The sequence below is a fragment of the Equus caballus genome, chromosome 1 (assembly GCF_041296265.1).
Source record: "Equus caballus isolate H_3958 breed thoroughbred chromosome 1, TB-T2T, whole genome shotgun sequence".
Classification (NCBI taxonomy): Eukaryota; Metazoa; Chordata; class Mammalia; order Perissodactyla; family Equidae; genus Equus; species Equus caballus.
The window spans coordinates 193783579-193799300 of NC_091684.1; the positions used below are offsets into that span (position 1 = coordinate 193783579).

A 15722-nucleotide genomic window follows, 5' to 3' on the forward strand; every position below is an offset into this window, starting at 1 on the left:
CTCTGGGATCCAAACCAGTGAACCCTGGGCTGCCGAAGTGGAACGTGCAAACTTAACCGCAGTGCTACTGGGTCGGCCCCCTCTGCCATCAGATTTTTAATATCCAAGAATCTTTCTTGTTCTTCAAATATTCCCTTTCTTATAGCCTCCTCTTCTTGCTATGTATCTTTTTATTATTTCTTGAGGGTATTAAGGATAGCTGAAGTTTTCCTCTGCTCCCAGCACTATTTCCTCTATATTTTTTGGGTTTACTTATTTTCATCTCTGACATGTCTCATCTCTGGGTTTCTGCCTATCTTAAAGGTTAGAGATTAATAAACTGAATGGAAGCCCCGTGTGCTTTGTGTAGGGGCATTGTTAGTTGGCCTGGAGGGCTTCACAGCAGGGTGATCAGGTAGCTACCCAGGTTTTTCTTGGGGGACCCTCTCAGTACTGGTCTCCTAATATCTTATTCCTGTGCCAGGCAGTTTCTTCAGAGAGGGATCATCTGATCTGTCGAGGGAATATAAACCTAGCATCTGAAATCCCGTATCTGGGCAGGAAAGGAGGTTTAAGTTCTCTTCCCATTTATTAAGCAGACCTTCTTATAAACATTCTTTCTTTAGTGCATCAGCTTCTTACCATCCTTCCTCTCCCTTGTCCCCCCACTTTTCTTATTGTCGGGTGCATTGATTTCCCGAGTCACTTTGGGATTCTGCAGGGATGGTGACGTGTATTTTACTCTCTTGAAAGCCTCACACACACACACACACATGTGCGTATGTACATGTACGCACACTCTTAATCCTTTACATATTAAGCATTTCCTCCAGTTTGGGCACATCTTTTAACTTTGTTCAGGGTGTCATTTTGTCGTGTAGAGCTTTCTTTTCCTTAATGTGGTTCAATTTTCAATCTTTTATTGGTTTCTGAGTTTTGTGCCTGTCTTGCCAAGAATATATACATCTTCTGTGTTCTTCTGATTTTTTTTAATAGTTATTTTGGTGATTCATTCATCTGGCATTTAATTTGTATCTTTTGTGAGATGGAGATTAACCTTTTGTTTCTGTCCATTAATTGAATAGGCTGGCTATTCTTTGTTGATTTAAAACACCTTCTTTCTCATATACTAATTCTCACATATACATTGATCTTTGGTTTTCTTGGGAACCGTTCTCTTTTTTAAAGATTGTCACCTGAGCTAACATCTGTTGCCAATCTTCTTTTTTTTTTCCTTCTTCTTCTTTTTCTCCCCAAAGCCCCCCAGTACATAGTTGTATATTCTAGATATAGGTCCTTCTGGCTGTGCTATGTGGGACGCTTCCTCAGCATGGCTTGATGAGGCGTGCTAGGTCTGCACCCAGGATCCGAAGCAGAGCACGCAAACTTAACCACTTGGCCACAGGGCAGCCCCTTGGGAACTGTTGTTTTGATTCATTTTTCTGTTGGTAGAGCAGTACCATACTTTTTCTTTTTGCTGAGGAAGATTTGCCCCGAGCTAACATCTCTTGCCAGTCTTCCTCTTTTGTATGTGAGCTGCCACCACAGCATGGCCACTGACAGATGAGTGGTGTAGGTCTGTACCCGAGAACTAAACCCGGTCTGCTGAAGCGGAACATGCTGCACTTAACCACTAGGCCACTGGCGCTGGTCTGCGTGCCATACTTTTAATTACTGAAGCTTCCTAGTTTATTTTGATATCTTTCAGCAGAATGCCTGCTGCATTGTCCTTTTGCAAAAATATTTTGCGTTTCTGTATGCCAGATGAATGTTAGAATTTGTTTTTCCTGTTCCACCCAAAATTTGTTAGAGCTTTGATTGGGATTGTGTTAAAAGTTGTAGGTTAATTTAGGTATTATAGTTTTACACTTAAAAATCTCTCTTGATTCTAAGATACTTATTTTGAAATTACATACCTAAAAGTTTTACCCTATGAGGATATCAAATCCAGTGTTTAAATTGCTTACAGAAATCTCTTGAAATGAACTGGGTATTTTAAAATACACGTTTTCGTAGTAAACTGTAGTTGTGGGAATTTTAGAATCAGAGAATTCTGTGAGTTTCAGAATGTACGTATACCTCTTATTACTTTACCAGGCAGCTGGATCTCTGGTTGGAGAGTTATTTTTCCTGGAAAACTATTCCTTGGATTGACATAAAATTTGTCTTTTTCTCTGCTGCCCTAAATGAATCTATTCAACAAACATTTCAAGTTTAACAAATATTTAAGTGTCTACTATGTGTTTGCAATGTGTAGGTTTTGCATTGTAATTTTATATAAGGTAAAGTTACATAAAAGTACATTTATCTGTTCCCTTTATATTTTCTCACTCTTTTTTAAAGCAGCTTTTGTATACTTTTCTATTATTCCTTCTGCCTTTTAATCTCTGCTTGTATGTGAAGTAGTTGAATATAATTTCAAATTTAGCATTATCTTCTAAAATTTAGAAATGATATTTTAAAAGTGATTTTATCTTGCAAAGATAACTTAAGACTCATTTAACTTTTCAGAACTTTTGAGCATGCTGTTCTGGCTGCAGGAACAGATTTCCGATCTGACAGACTGTGGGAAATGTATATAAATTGGGAAAATGAACAGGGAAACCTGAGAGAAGTTACAGCAATATATGATCGTATTCTTGGAATTCCAACACAGCTTTATAGTCATCATTTTCAGCGGTAGGTGGAAAAATCATCATTAAAATATCTTTAATTACTCAGGTAATTAATTCTTAGTATTCGTGTAAGATTCTACTAGATGCATAGAGAAATAAATTTTCTTGCTCAGTAATCACAATTATTACACTTTTTAATTCTGACATTTTTCCATATATCTTATGTAATGTTTAGGAATTTTACTCCTTTTAGGCAGAAGTTTCTCCCCTACCCATTTTCTAGGAAACAACAGGAATCCTGTCTTTTTTGTCTGAAGTATTCCATAGTAGTGAAGGAGTGAGAAAATAGAATTGAAGTCTAATTATTCTTTGTCATACTAAATTAACACAGTACTTGACACATAATAGATGCTTATTTAAAATTTAATGAATTACTAAGTGTGATTTATATAACACCTTATATCCAAAGCAGCAAAGGATGTGTTTTATGTAGTAAGTCCTGTCTGTATTCAAACAATCAAAAATCATTTCAGTTTTCCACTATGATTTTGGTATGATCAGTATCATTTCATTTTAATCAGTACTGTTAAAACAACTAATTCTGTGTACCATGATTTCAGTGTTCTGTTTTCTGATGTATTCAAAGTATCCCACTGATATGGACTCAGAAAGTTTGTGAACAAGGAAGTATGAGGACTATGTTGATAAATATTTGCCTTTTTTTTTTTTTTCCTGCTTTATCTCCCCAAACTCCCCCATACACAGTTGTCTATCTTAGTTGCAGGTCCTTCTAGTTGTGGGATGTGGGACGCCCCCTCAACGTGGCCTGACGAGCGGTACCATGTCCACGCCCAGGATCCGAACCCTGGGCCGCCGCAGTGGAGTGTGCAAACTTAACCACTCGGCCATGGAGCCGGCCCCATGCTTTTTTTTTAACTGCCATGTTTTCTTTTTTTGGTTATAATTTTTATAAGTAGTTTTGTGTTAGAGCTTGTAAACAGGTATTTTTTAAGTAAGTGATTTTCTAAGTTTTTCTTTACTTAAAAGTAGAAGACTTTAGGAAACATCTGAATAGTGCTGGAATCAGTTTGCTAAAGACAGAGGGACTTATGCAGACCCAGGTTAGAAGTAGGAAGCATGCAGATCTGAACATATGGTCCCTGTTTTTACAGCATAGAGGAGGTGGGCAGGTATCCAGGGAGACGCTTGCTGAAAGACATTATTGACACAAGGTGTGGCATATGGAAATACTTGGTGAATATTTGTTGAATGAATGATTACAAGGGTTTTTAAAAAGCCTCATGGGACAGAGGGTGCCTTTTCATAAACCACTTCTTCTAGGATCTGAAGTATAGGTAAAATCTTTGATTGTAAGAACTTTACTGTTGCTAAGAGAAATAATATGGCTAACACTTAGGTAGCATTACCATATGCCAGACACTGTTCCGACAGCCTCATAACTATTTAATCCTCCCAAGAAGCCAGTGAGGTAGAGGTACTATTATTAGCCTCATTTTATGGGAGTAGTGGCACAGAAAGATTAAATACTTGCATGAGGTCACAGAGTTTGGAAACACTAGGAAACTGACTGGAACCTAGACAGTGTGGTCCCAGAGTTCTTGGTACAGTGTACTCCAAGTGTTTTTTGTTTTTAATGAATATCCCACCAGCCTTTTAAATTTGCATATATGCTTATAATAGAAATTAGTGGATTGCATTACACATAGTGCTCTATAATCTACTCTTTTTCACTTAGTATTTTGAGAACCACTTTCCTTATCAGTGTATAACAAACTCACAAATAGTGTTTGTGTAAATAAAGCTTGTAGTTTATATAAATAAACTAATTCATATGACTAACTGCTTTGAGAACCACTGAAATGTTTTCTGTTGTCTAATCCGCCCTCCCTACTTAAAGTTATTAGCACTTGCTATGGACCAGATGATATGCTCTTTAAGTTGTAGGAATTAAGGGCCAAAGAAGCTATGTGTGAATGGTCTTGGCCCTCAAGTTGCTCAGAAGTGCAGAGGAGGAAGCATGTGTTAAAAAAAATATTCTTTTCTAAGTGCTGTAATAGAAATGTTTCTATTGTGTAGGTTTGTATATTGGATATACACTGAACATGATCTCTGAGAAAATGCCTGATTTAAAATCCTCCTTAGCATGAGGACTTCATGATGTGATCCAGCTTCTCAGGCCCAGTCCCTGGGAGTTCCTCAGTTCCAGACACCTAAGTTCTGACAGATTTCCAAAGGGCAGTGTTGTTTTATTCGTTTATGACTGTAATACATTGTCCACTTCCCATCTGTCTGATGAACTCGTATTCTTCAAGACCATACAGCTTAATGTCCAGTTCACCTAAATAAAGTATCTGTTCTGTCATTTTTGCCAGCACTCTACCTACATTTATTTACATTTACCTTAGCATTAATAACACTACTTTCAATATATGTCTCCTGTATCCTCTACATGTCTATCGGTTTGAGGCTTATTAACTCTTTTTTATCCTTTAATACATAGAAATAGGGCTCAATATATATCAGATCCTCAGCCATTCTTTCTTTGTTTCTTTTGCTGAGGAGGATTGACTCTGAGCTAATATCTGTTGCTGGTCTTCCCCTATTTTGGATGTGGGTTGCTGCCACAGCATGGCCGCCAACTGGTGTAGGTCCATGGCCAGGAACTGAACCTGGCGGCCACAGCAGAGCACGCTGAACTTAACCCTCAGCCATTCTTTATTGAAAAAATTAGCTTTATAGTAGAAAAAGCTGATGAAAAATTACTTAGTATTATGCATGGTTAATCACCATTTGAAAGACGTTTTTATATAATGTAGCAATTATTTTAAATTTATGCTGTCATTTTTCAGTTTTACCATGTTTCAAGTTTCTTGTGTGTATCTTGACAATTTTGAGCTTTAATATTCATCTGACTATTGAATCTGTTCATTTTTATACTGCAGATTTGAGAATTACTTCCTCATTTTAATTTTTTTTTGATAAGTCAATGTCTATTTTTTCCCTCCCAGTGATGAAATGGGTCAAGGTAGCCTCTGTATCCATTAATTTTGCAAAATTTAAATTTGTTTCCAGTGTTATTTACACACATTTGTGAGAGTCTTAAAATCCATAAAATCCAGGTGGCAATAGCTTAAATAAATTATAAGAAACTTGGGGAAAAGTCCATAAGGTTGGGGCATATGGTACATGTACAACTATGTCTAATAATTAGATTGAAGAGGTAGGTCTGGGTCAAAGGCTGGGTCAGAAAATGAAAGACTTTATCTAAGGGATTGGATTTTAGCCTGAATGCATGGTAAACGTATGAAGTGATTTTGGCAAGAGGGGGATATGATCATGTTTACTATTTTGTTTTTCATGTAGGCTTTTTTCTTTTTTAAAGATTGTATTTTTCCTTTTTCTCCCAAAGCCCCCTAGTACATAGTTGTGTATTTTTAGTTGTGGAGTTGTGGCATGTGGGACGCCACCTGAGCATGGCTTGATGAGTGGTGCCATGTCTGCGCCCAGTATTCAAACCGGCAAAACCCTGGGCTGCAGAGCACGTGAACTTAAACCACTTGGCCATGGGGCTGACCCCATTGAGTTTGCTGTTTGATGGCAGTATTGGGTTGGGGATGGGAGTTAGGAGACTAGAGTATGGGAGAGAAGTTTATGTTTATCCAGGTGAAGCATGAGGAGGGCATGAAGATGTATGTAGAAGGAAGAAGCAATAGGACCCAGTATCCAGTGGAATGTGAGTGATAAGCTGGGTCGAAGAGATGGGGAAACTTAGTGGTTGACAGTGCCATTAGTCAAGATTAGAAATGCTGAGGGTGTTGATTTGTGGATGAAGATGACATATAATTGAAGATATGTTGTATAAAAGGTTCCAAATTGAGATAGTGTAGATATTTTAGCTCAACTTTTTGATTAAATTTTGATTAAAATTTGTATATATATATATAAATTAGTGTATATGTATAAAATGAAATGACATTTTTTCAAAATGCTCTTTGCTTAAAATGAATCTATATTTGTGCTGACTGTTGGCAACTGGATATACTATCTGGAATTTAGGAGAAAGGTTTGGGCTTGAGTTATAGTTTTGAGAGTCATCATAATATGATTATTTCAAGCAATTGTATTAATAAGGTTGGCCAGAAAGTATATAAAAATTGATGAGAGCAAAATGCAGAGTGGAATCCTTGGGAATACTAGCATTTAGGATTTAGGGGCATGTAGAAAGAGGAAACCTCAGAGGAGATCAAGGAATCAGAGACTTGGAGGAAAATCAAGAAGGAGGTAACTCAGAGCCAAGAAAGGAAGAAGGTTCTAAAAGGAAGGCGTAGTCAACAGCTTTAAGTACTGAAGACATCATTAGGATAGGGGCTGTAGTATGAAACAAGTGTCCATTTAATTTTGCACAGAAGAAGAACTTGGTGATTTGATTAGGGCAGTTTCATTGGAGTGTTTGGCACAGACACATGGATTCAAGAGTAACTGGGAGGTGGGGAAGGAACTGCAGACATCTGTCAATCATTTATAATTTAAATACAGATTACTGTATTTAATTTTACAGTAACTTTGCAAGTTGGTTGTCTCATTTTACAGATGAGAAAACCAAAATTTAGAGAAGGGAAAAAGTTTCCTTAAATGAAATAAATAATAATGGACAAAACTAGGATTTGAATTTATGTCTGTCCTTGCCTTTGCCATTCCATTGCAGAGGCAGGAAGGCAATGAAGGTATCTGTAGACTCTTTATCAAGTGGCAGGTTTTTACTACAGAAAGGAAGGAGAAAGGGTGTGATGTTTTGGTTTCTCCGTAAATCAGAGGTTTTTTGAGAGTACGGTGTAGTAGGAATCTAACCTGGGATTTAAAATTATGGTACATATATAGAGCATGTATTTCTATTGTCTTCCTTTAGATTTAAAGAACATGTACAGAATAACTTGCCTAGAGATCTTCTGACTGGTGAACAGTTTATTCAGCTGCGAAGGGAGTTAGCTTCTGTAAACGGACATAGTGCAGATGATGGTCCCCCTGGGGATGACCTGCCGTCGGGACTCGAAGACATAACTGATCCCGCAAAGGTGACCGGACTCACTGAAAGCCTTCAGTGCATGAGAGACTAGGCTGCCACCCCTTTCTGCAGCGTGGCTCAACGTGCAGCTTGCGTAAACTTAACTTCTAATGAAGGGAAGTGGGAATTCTTTAGCCCGGATGGTTTAAATATAGATTTAAGGTAGAGAATCTGTATTACTATGACCCACCTGGAAATAGCTTACAAGGAATAGTTTGCCTAGGTTGTCATCTACTAGCCCTATTAAAACATGAGAAAGTGGTTTATTAGGAAATTCTGTTATAAATTTTAGTATTGTTAATTGTACTCTGCACATAATTGCTAACAATTTAAAATCCACCGCTATTCTAAGACTAAAATATGTGGGGATAATAAATTGTAAGCAGTGATATTTAGAATTGTAGTATATAACTTGTGTAATTTTTTTTGTTTTTCTTTCTAAGCTAATTACTGAAATAGAAAACATGAGACATAGAATCATTGAAATCCATCAAGAAATGTTTAATTATAATGAGCATGAAGTTAGTAAAAGGTGGACATTTGAAGAAGGTGTAAGTGTTTTTGTTTTGTATTAGGCTTCAAAATAAAGATAGGAATAATGTATTTTTCTTTCAGTTTTGAGTAATGTCTGTACTGTTACTTTTTCTTTATTTTTGCTTATTTAAGTAATAACTTAGGATGTACGTCCCACATATTGCTACCATGATTAATTTTCCATTATCAATTTTAGAATCTTACTGAATTTTAGACTTAAGTGAATTGCAAAATGTTTAATCTGAACCTCTTTTTTTTGCTGAAGACAACTTGCCCTGAGCTGTTTCCAATCTTCCTATCTTTTTTGCTTGAGGAAGATTAGCCCTGAGCTAACATCTGTGCCAGTCTTCCACCACAGCATGGCTGACAAGTGGTGCATAGGTCCATGCCCGAGATCTGAACCTCTGAACCCAGGCCACCCAAGCTGAGCACGTGAACTTAACCACTGTGCCGCTGGGCAGGTCCTCATTGTTCAATTTTAAAATACTCAACAAAGATAAAATTTCCTGAACATAAAAAAATTGTGTAGTTCTGTTAAAATGACTGAGTGGAAAATAAATTTTATTTCTTCAATTTGTAAAGTCTAAGGAATTTAAGCTATTTTAATTTGAAAAGGTTTTTATCATGAAATACAGTGATTAAAATTTTGGTTTATTATCTTTAATTATATTAATAATTTGTATTGTTACTGTAGTCGTGTATTTTGGTGTTGGTATTGGTTTACTTTCATTGCTATGTCACACTTTTATTACAGATTAAAAGACCTTATTTTCATGTGAAACCATTGGAAAAGGCACAACTGAAAAACTGGAAGGAATACTTAGAATTTGAAATTGAAAATGGGACTCATGAACGAGTTGTGGTTCTCTTTGAAAGATGCGTCATATCATGTGCCCTCTATGAGGAGTTTTGGATTAAGGTAAGAAAATTAGAGGCTCTGAAACTTGAATATATTATAAACATTGATCTAGTGACTAACCTTTTTTGTACTTCTGTTGAATGTTGTTCATATAACTATATCTGTTGCATTAGGAGATGGTCTGCTTGCAACCAGATTTGACTGCTGCATATGCCAACCTCGTTGCCTCTCTTCGTCCTTCCTTACAGAAACTAGTCTAGTGGTTCAATAAAGGTGCTGAATGGGTTTAAAAATAGAATTTTATCGTTCTGTCACATATTTGATGCTGGGTCAACTGTAAATTATTCAGTATTTCCTCTGTTTCTGTATGTAGTATGCCAAGTACATGGAAAACCATAGCACTGAAGGAGTGAGGCATGTCTTCAGCAGAGCTTGCACTATTCATCTCCCAAAGAAACCCATGGTGCACATGCTGTGGGCAGCTTTTGAGGAACAGCAGGGTAAGGAGGAGGAAATGCAGTTGATATTTTTGGGATTTTAAGTTACTTCAGGATAAAGTTATAGGAATTGAGTCTTGAGAGATGATATAAGTAGAGGTTGGTAAACTTTTTCTGTAAAGGACCAGATAGTAAGTATTTTAGACTTTGCAGGCCACATAAATGGTCTCTTTCCTAACAGCTCTGCCATTGTAGCCCAAAAGCAGCCATAGCCAACACATAAACAAATGAGCATGGCTGTTTTCTCTTCTTGTTTTTTAAATAAAAACAGGCAGAGGGCTGGATTTAGTCCGTGGGGTATCTGCAAATACCTGGCTAAAGGATATTTCAGAAATTTAAACAAAAGCATAAACATTTAATTTCTGTTTCCAGGTAATATTAACGAAGCCAGGAATATCTTGCGAACGTTTGAAGAATGTGTTCTAGGATTGGCAATGGTTCGTTTGAGAAGAGTAAGTTTAGAACGACGGCATGGAAATATGGAAGAAGCTGAACATTTGCTTCAGGACGCCATTAAGAATGCCAAATCAAATAACGAGTCATCGTTTTATGCTATCAAACTAGCCCGACATCTTTTCAAAATACAAAAAAACCTTCCAAAATCAAGAAAGGTGCTTTTGGAAGCAATTGAACGAGACAAAGTATGTATTTGTGTTTTTTAGACTATGTTCCATGAACAAAAATGGTTATTTTTTTTCATTTTGGCAACTATGATGAAAGATTCAGTCTGTATGTAATGTCTTGTTACTAAATGAAGACAACAGTCCCTCTAAACTGATGTTGCCATTCTTTTTTAAAATTTTCAATTATGAATTAAAATGTTGAGAAAATGAAGATGATTAAATTAAAAAATGTTGCATGCATTGTGACATTTTCTATTTTCCTCATATTTAGAAATTTAACAACAAACTTAGTGATAGGTGGAGGGCCTGGGAAAACACCTTACAAACGAAAGCATGCAGCTGCCTATGTTGTAGCCGATGGAGCAGTGAAATGATCCTCCTTTTCCTGAGTATTTCCCTTTATGTGTCCAACAATAAAAGGCAATGTATGGGAAATTTCTCCTTTTTTAGATTTTAAGCTAATGCCAGGTCTGTTTAAGACACCGATTTATTTATAGCTCTTTGCTTCCAGCTGCAGTTTCGATGATTATCTACGGTTGTAAAGATAAAAATTAGTGGGAGCTGTAGAGATCATATTTTTTTGTTTTACTTTATATTTGTCAGGGTAGGTGAAGCCACATTATACCTAAGATAGGATACAGTTTTAATTTATTGGCATTTAACGATTTGCATTGTTTGGGAGATACTAGGATGTTGTCACTACCTGTGAATGCGCCAATTCATTTTTTCACCTGTTTAGATGTATGCTGAAACGTTTAACATGAGTTACATTTTAATACACCAGTTTCTAATTTTGAATTTTTCAAATTGAGACACAAAATGTAAGGCATTTTAATTATCTGTCGTCTAACCAAAATATCTTAGAAATATTAACTGATACTGCTTTTTACACAGGAGAACACAAAGTTATACCTCAATTTACTTGAAATGGAATATAGTGGTGACCTCAAACAAAATGAAGAAAATATCCTGAATTGTTTTGACAAAGCTGTGCATGGTTCATTACCTATTAAAATGAGAATCACATTTTCTCAGAGAAAAGTGGAATTTCTTGAAGATTTTGGTTCAGATGTTAATAAGTAAGATCTTAATTATATATTATCTATTTGAATAGTAAATGAGCATTGATAATTTTGGATGGGAATTTGATGATCATTACAAATGAATACATTGTTAAGTTAAAAAATATTTGCCCAGGTTATTTTTCCTTAGATACATGTCTGGGTAGATTCACTTCTGTAAAGGTCTATGTGCTTTAACAGGAGGTCATATGGTTTGTCTTTCCTTCAGAAGTGTTTTCAAAATTTTAGCATGATTAGAAACCATGAATAGATGAGAGAAGGCAGGAAATAGCAATCCCATGAAAAAGGAAATGGGTCAAGGGTTGAACCCTGAACAGAAACATTTAGTACATAGGCCTGGAAAAATGGGTGGGGTTAATCTGGAATAGGAATGCTGTTTTATCTGACTGCAGAAGAGGATGGATGTGGTTCCGCAGGTCAGACTTAATGGCCTCATCCTTGTGCACTGTAAAAGGCTGAAACTGAGGGTGGTAAGTGGGTTCACTCTTGGGGATTTGGGGAAAGGAAACGTTTAAGATTTAAATTTGCAACACAGAAGGGTAGAAATATTGAATAGAGCATTGCTGCCATTCCAGTCTTAACCTGATTCTAGTAAGGAAATATCCTAGTGCTTGTTAAGCATGTGCCTTCTCTATTTTAACTGAGTGATTTCTATTGAAACAGCTGTTCATAATGAGAATTACTTGTGTTTATATTTGTGTGCATTTTTGATGGTTGAGTAAAATTTTATTTAAACTAAAAAAACATTTAACATGAGTTACATTTTAATACAGTTGTATATACATGCTTGGCATCTTACTGTTTTATATGAATTGTCTAATGTAAAATACCTAACAGTCTAATGAGGAGTATAAGTCCTGTTCTTTTAATAGATGAAGAACGGCTTAAAGAGAGATTAGGCAGTTTTTCCAGGGTCACTTAGCAACTGGGATTAGAACCTATTTGAGTCTACGCTCTTAACCACCTCATGTGCTGTATAGTTAGTGTCTTCTGTTTGTTTTGCAATGAATAAAGTATACAAGAGAAATGGGATATATAACTCTAGCTTTTAGTCTAGTTGGATGCTGTGGTGATCAGAGGAAATATCTAAGTGCATGAGGTGGCATATAACTGTTATGAAGACTCTGATCTTTGGGGGTCAGACTGGATCTGTCATACTTCATAGAGGCGGGGCTTTGTTTAGTTACCACTGGATTCTGATAAGCTGAGGAGAGGATAAAATGGTGTAAGCAAGTTAAAGTTCATATGGAAGTAATGTCTGCTGGATGGGAGGGTTTTCTGATGTGGTTGAGTGTGGTGTTGGTTGTGCTGTGCCCTGAAAGCTGGACCGAGTTGAGAGCACATGTAGTACGCAGTTGACAGCAGGAAGCTATTGGAATTTTGATGGAGATTAAATGACATATTTTAATTTGGCAATAACAGGCAAATTGGAGGCTCAACACAAAGATGCTATTTAGGCCACTGCAAATATAGTTATGGAGGGTCTGATTGTCAGGTCTAAGATTGTTGTAGTTGAAATTCAAAGAGAATGATATGAAAAAAATAAATGAGCCACATAGAAATTTAGGTAGCAGGTAATTAGTTGGTAAGAATTGATGTTGAAGTCAAACAAACCTAGGCTTAAATCCCAGCTCTGTCACTTAGTATTTGCATATTTCTGTTTTCATGTTTTCTCACATGAAGATAGTCTTTTATCACCTAACCCACAAACCTGTTGGTTGTTCAAGGCCTTAAGGAAATTAGTGCACTTAAACTGCTTGATGTTGAGTAAACACTCAACCAGAGATTACTGGTATTAACAGTTTTCTAGCCCCTTGAACATTTTGCGACCAGTATTACTGGTAATTACTGCATGTGTCTATGTGTAGTCTGCCTAGGGAAGTTTACGTGCATGTGAAGTATCAAGGTCATTTCTGCAGAAATATGTTCAGGCTTGTAATTATTTTAAAAAATAATGCTATTTTTGTCTTTATAAAAACTATTTCAGAAAATGGCAAAAGGAAAACAAAACCATGATTTTAAAGTCAGTTTGGCTTCAAGTGACATTGTTTTTGAAGTTCTTATTTCCAGGGGAGACATAATATATAACACACCAAAATTTTTTACTTATTAAAAATTATCTTTTTAATCAATGATTGAAGTATACCAGTTACACTGTAGTTTTATATTCTCATTTGGTTTATCACATGGTATGGTCAAAGTTTAAATACACTTTATCCCTTACTAGTGGCAGGTGTCTCCAATAAGCACTGTTAAAGTAGATCTCAAAAATATACAGATTACTGTATAGAACTGTCAGGACTCATGGTTGCATTGGACAAAAGCACATCATCAGCGTCGTTGTCTAAGTTGTGTCTTAGATAGCCTCATGGGCTCTCTCTGTGTGTTAGAGATGATAAACCTAGGTAGCTCTTGGCCAGCATCCCATCAGCTTTTGCTAACTGTAGTAGAGAGAACAGGCACTTTTCCAGTATCTCAGCCAAAAATCCTTGGACTCACTGAACGTCCTGGTTTGGGTCATATGCTCACCTCTTAACTCATTACAGTACAGTATATATACTACTGTAATTGGCCAGTACTGTATCCCTGAGGCCCCATTTGAACCACACAGACTGAGAAGGAAAGTGCAGGGCTGTGGTTTCCCAAAGGAAATAGATCAGAAAGGTGGTTGGGGGCAGATTTTCTGCTGGCTCATTAAAAAAGGATGTTCATTGCAACACACTTGTTTCCCTAAGTGGAAATAACTTAGCAATTTAAAAAATTTAAGTGTGGTTTTGTATATTACAGAGGATTTTTTTCTTCTCCTCCAGGCTTCTGAATGCCTATGATGAACATCAAACACTCCTAAAAGAACAGGATTCTTTAAAAAGGAAAGCAGAAAATGGGTATGTAACTTATGCTGAATCAGGAAGGGATGCTTAAAAGGTATTTCATTGTGGAAATGCCTTTAAAGACAAATATTTTAAAATGTTACTTTTATGTTATGTAATTTATTGTCATGATTTCAAAAAATCACATAAAGCTGAGTGGTTGAGAACTTCAGTAACACAAATGTACACAGGTGACATTGATCCATTTGTTAAAGTACTTATCGGTAGTTTTCAAAGTTTCCATTTTGATCTTTTATTTAGATCAGAAGAACCAGAGGAAAAGAAAGCACACACAGAAGATACAACTTCATCATCTACACAGATGATTGATGGTGATTTACAGGCAAATCAAGCTGCATATAATTATAGTGCTTGGTATCAAGTGAGTTCACATTATCATAATTGAATTTTTTGTTCATAGATGTTATTAGAAGCATGTGTCAGGATGGTCTTAAAAAAATGCTTTCCTTCTGTTCTAGATTAATACAGTATTTGTGGTTAGGTCGTGGAATTTCAGCATTGAACACATGCCTATTAAAGATACCAGCTTTAAGGATATGTTTATATATGGAACTCAGCCATAGTTCTAGTATGCTAACATGTTTGCTTCCTTCCTTTCAGTACAATTATCAGAATCCTTGGAATTATGGACAGTATTATCCTCCTCCTCCAACCTGATGGGAAAATGTAAATATCAGATGGAGTGTGTGAAAAGTATGAAATTATTTTTTTTTAATGAGGGATGTAAACATAGCATAAGCTTGTCATATTTGATAACTTGTCTTCCCTGTTTCTGTGTAACATGATTTGTTTAGTAATAGGGGAAAATGTCACTTAGTAGCTTACCACAGATACTGTTTCCTACCATTTATAAAAATTTACTTTTTATTGGAGACTATTTTTTTGATTTTTGCATTAAGCGGTCTAGAATTCTTTTGCAATGCATTTGCAACAGAGTTTTGTAGCCTTAAGGGTAGGAAAAAAAAAACTGACTGCAAATCATGTCATTGTAGTACAAGATGCTGAAAACACATAAGGGCTGGTTATTAAGGATTTACCTCTTGTGTAAAACAAAAAATGGATTTTTAACCTTTGCCGACAAGGTTTTGTCTGTTTCGGTTATCCTTGTGAATGTGGATCTAACTCCAGAAAAGATATACTATTAAAACACTATGTCTTGGAGTAGAGATTATAAATGAGAATATGGAATGTTTGCATCCCTTTAAGAAAAATGAAAATCATATCAGAAGTATGTTGTTTCAGGAGACTTTGTATTTAGAATATTCATGTAAAACTTGTGAGCAAGCTTTCATTTTGATCAAACTGATCATCACTTTTGTAATAAAACTGAAGACTCATCCACTAATCGTTATGAATTTATTTGGGGGGGACTCGCCTAATAACATTAACTTTATATTCACCATTATTAGTGGTTCATTGATTTTGAAGTGTCCTTTTCTTGAATTCACCTATTATCTTCTTGCCAAAATTCCTTAGCCCTTTTAGCTTTCTCTCAATTCTCTATGGCTTTGCCTTCTCACTATACAAGAACACTTACTTACTCATTTGGAGACCTTTAA

General features: G+C 36.1%; 1 protein-coding gene and 1 non-coding gene across 7 annotated transcripts in view; both read left to right on the plus strand.

Moving 5' to 3' along the window:
- The window catches only part of PRPF39 (pre-mRNA processing factor 39), a 37179-nt gene extending 21671 nt beyond the window's left edge, over positions 1-15508 (plus strand). For all 6 annotated transcript variants that reach the window (XM_023624570.2, XM_023624593.2, XM_023624576.2 and 3 more), the window contains 10 exons: positions 2491-2658; positions 7522-7687; positions 8121-8228; positions 8966-9130; positions 9444-9570; positions 9940-10208; positions 11085-11269; positions 14083-14157; positions 14404-14524; positions 14764-15508. In XM_023624570.2, the coding sequence (XP_023480338.1) occupies positions 2491-2658; positions 7522-7687; positions 8121-8228; positions 8966-9130; positions 9444-9570; positions 9940-10208; positions 11085-11269; positions 14083-14157; positions 14404-14524; positions 14764-14820 (1441 nt within the window). In that variant the 3' untranslated portion in view covers positions 14821-15508. The remainder of the gene's footprint in view (positions 1-2490; positions 2659-7521; positions 7688-8120; positions 8229-8965; positions 9131-9443; positions 9571-9939; positions 10209-11084; positions 11270-14082; positions 14158-14403; positions 14525-14763) is intronic.
- On the plus strand, positions 10270-10353 carry LOC111769767 (small nucleolar RNA SNORD127). The gene has a single exon (XR_002802583.1). It is a non-coding gene; the product is annotated as a small nucleolar RNA SNORD127 (small nucleolar RNA).
- Positions 15509-15722: the final 214 nt, after the last annotated feature.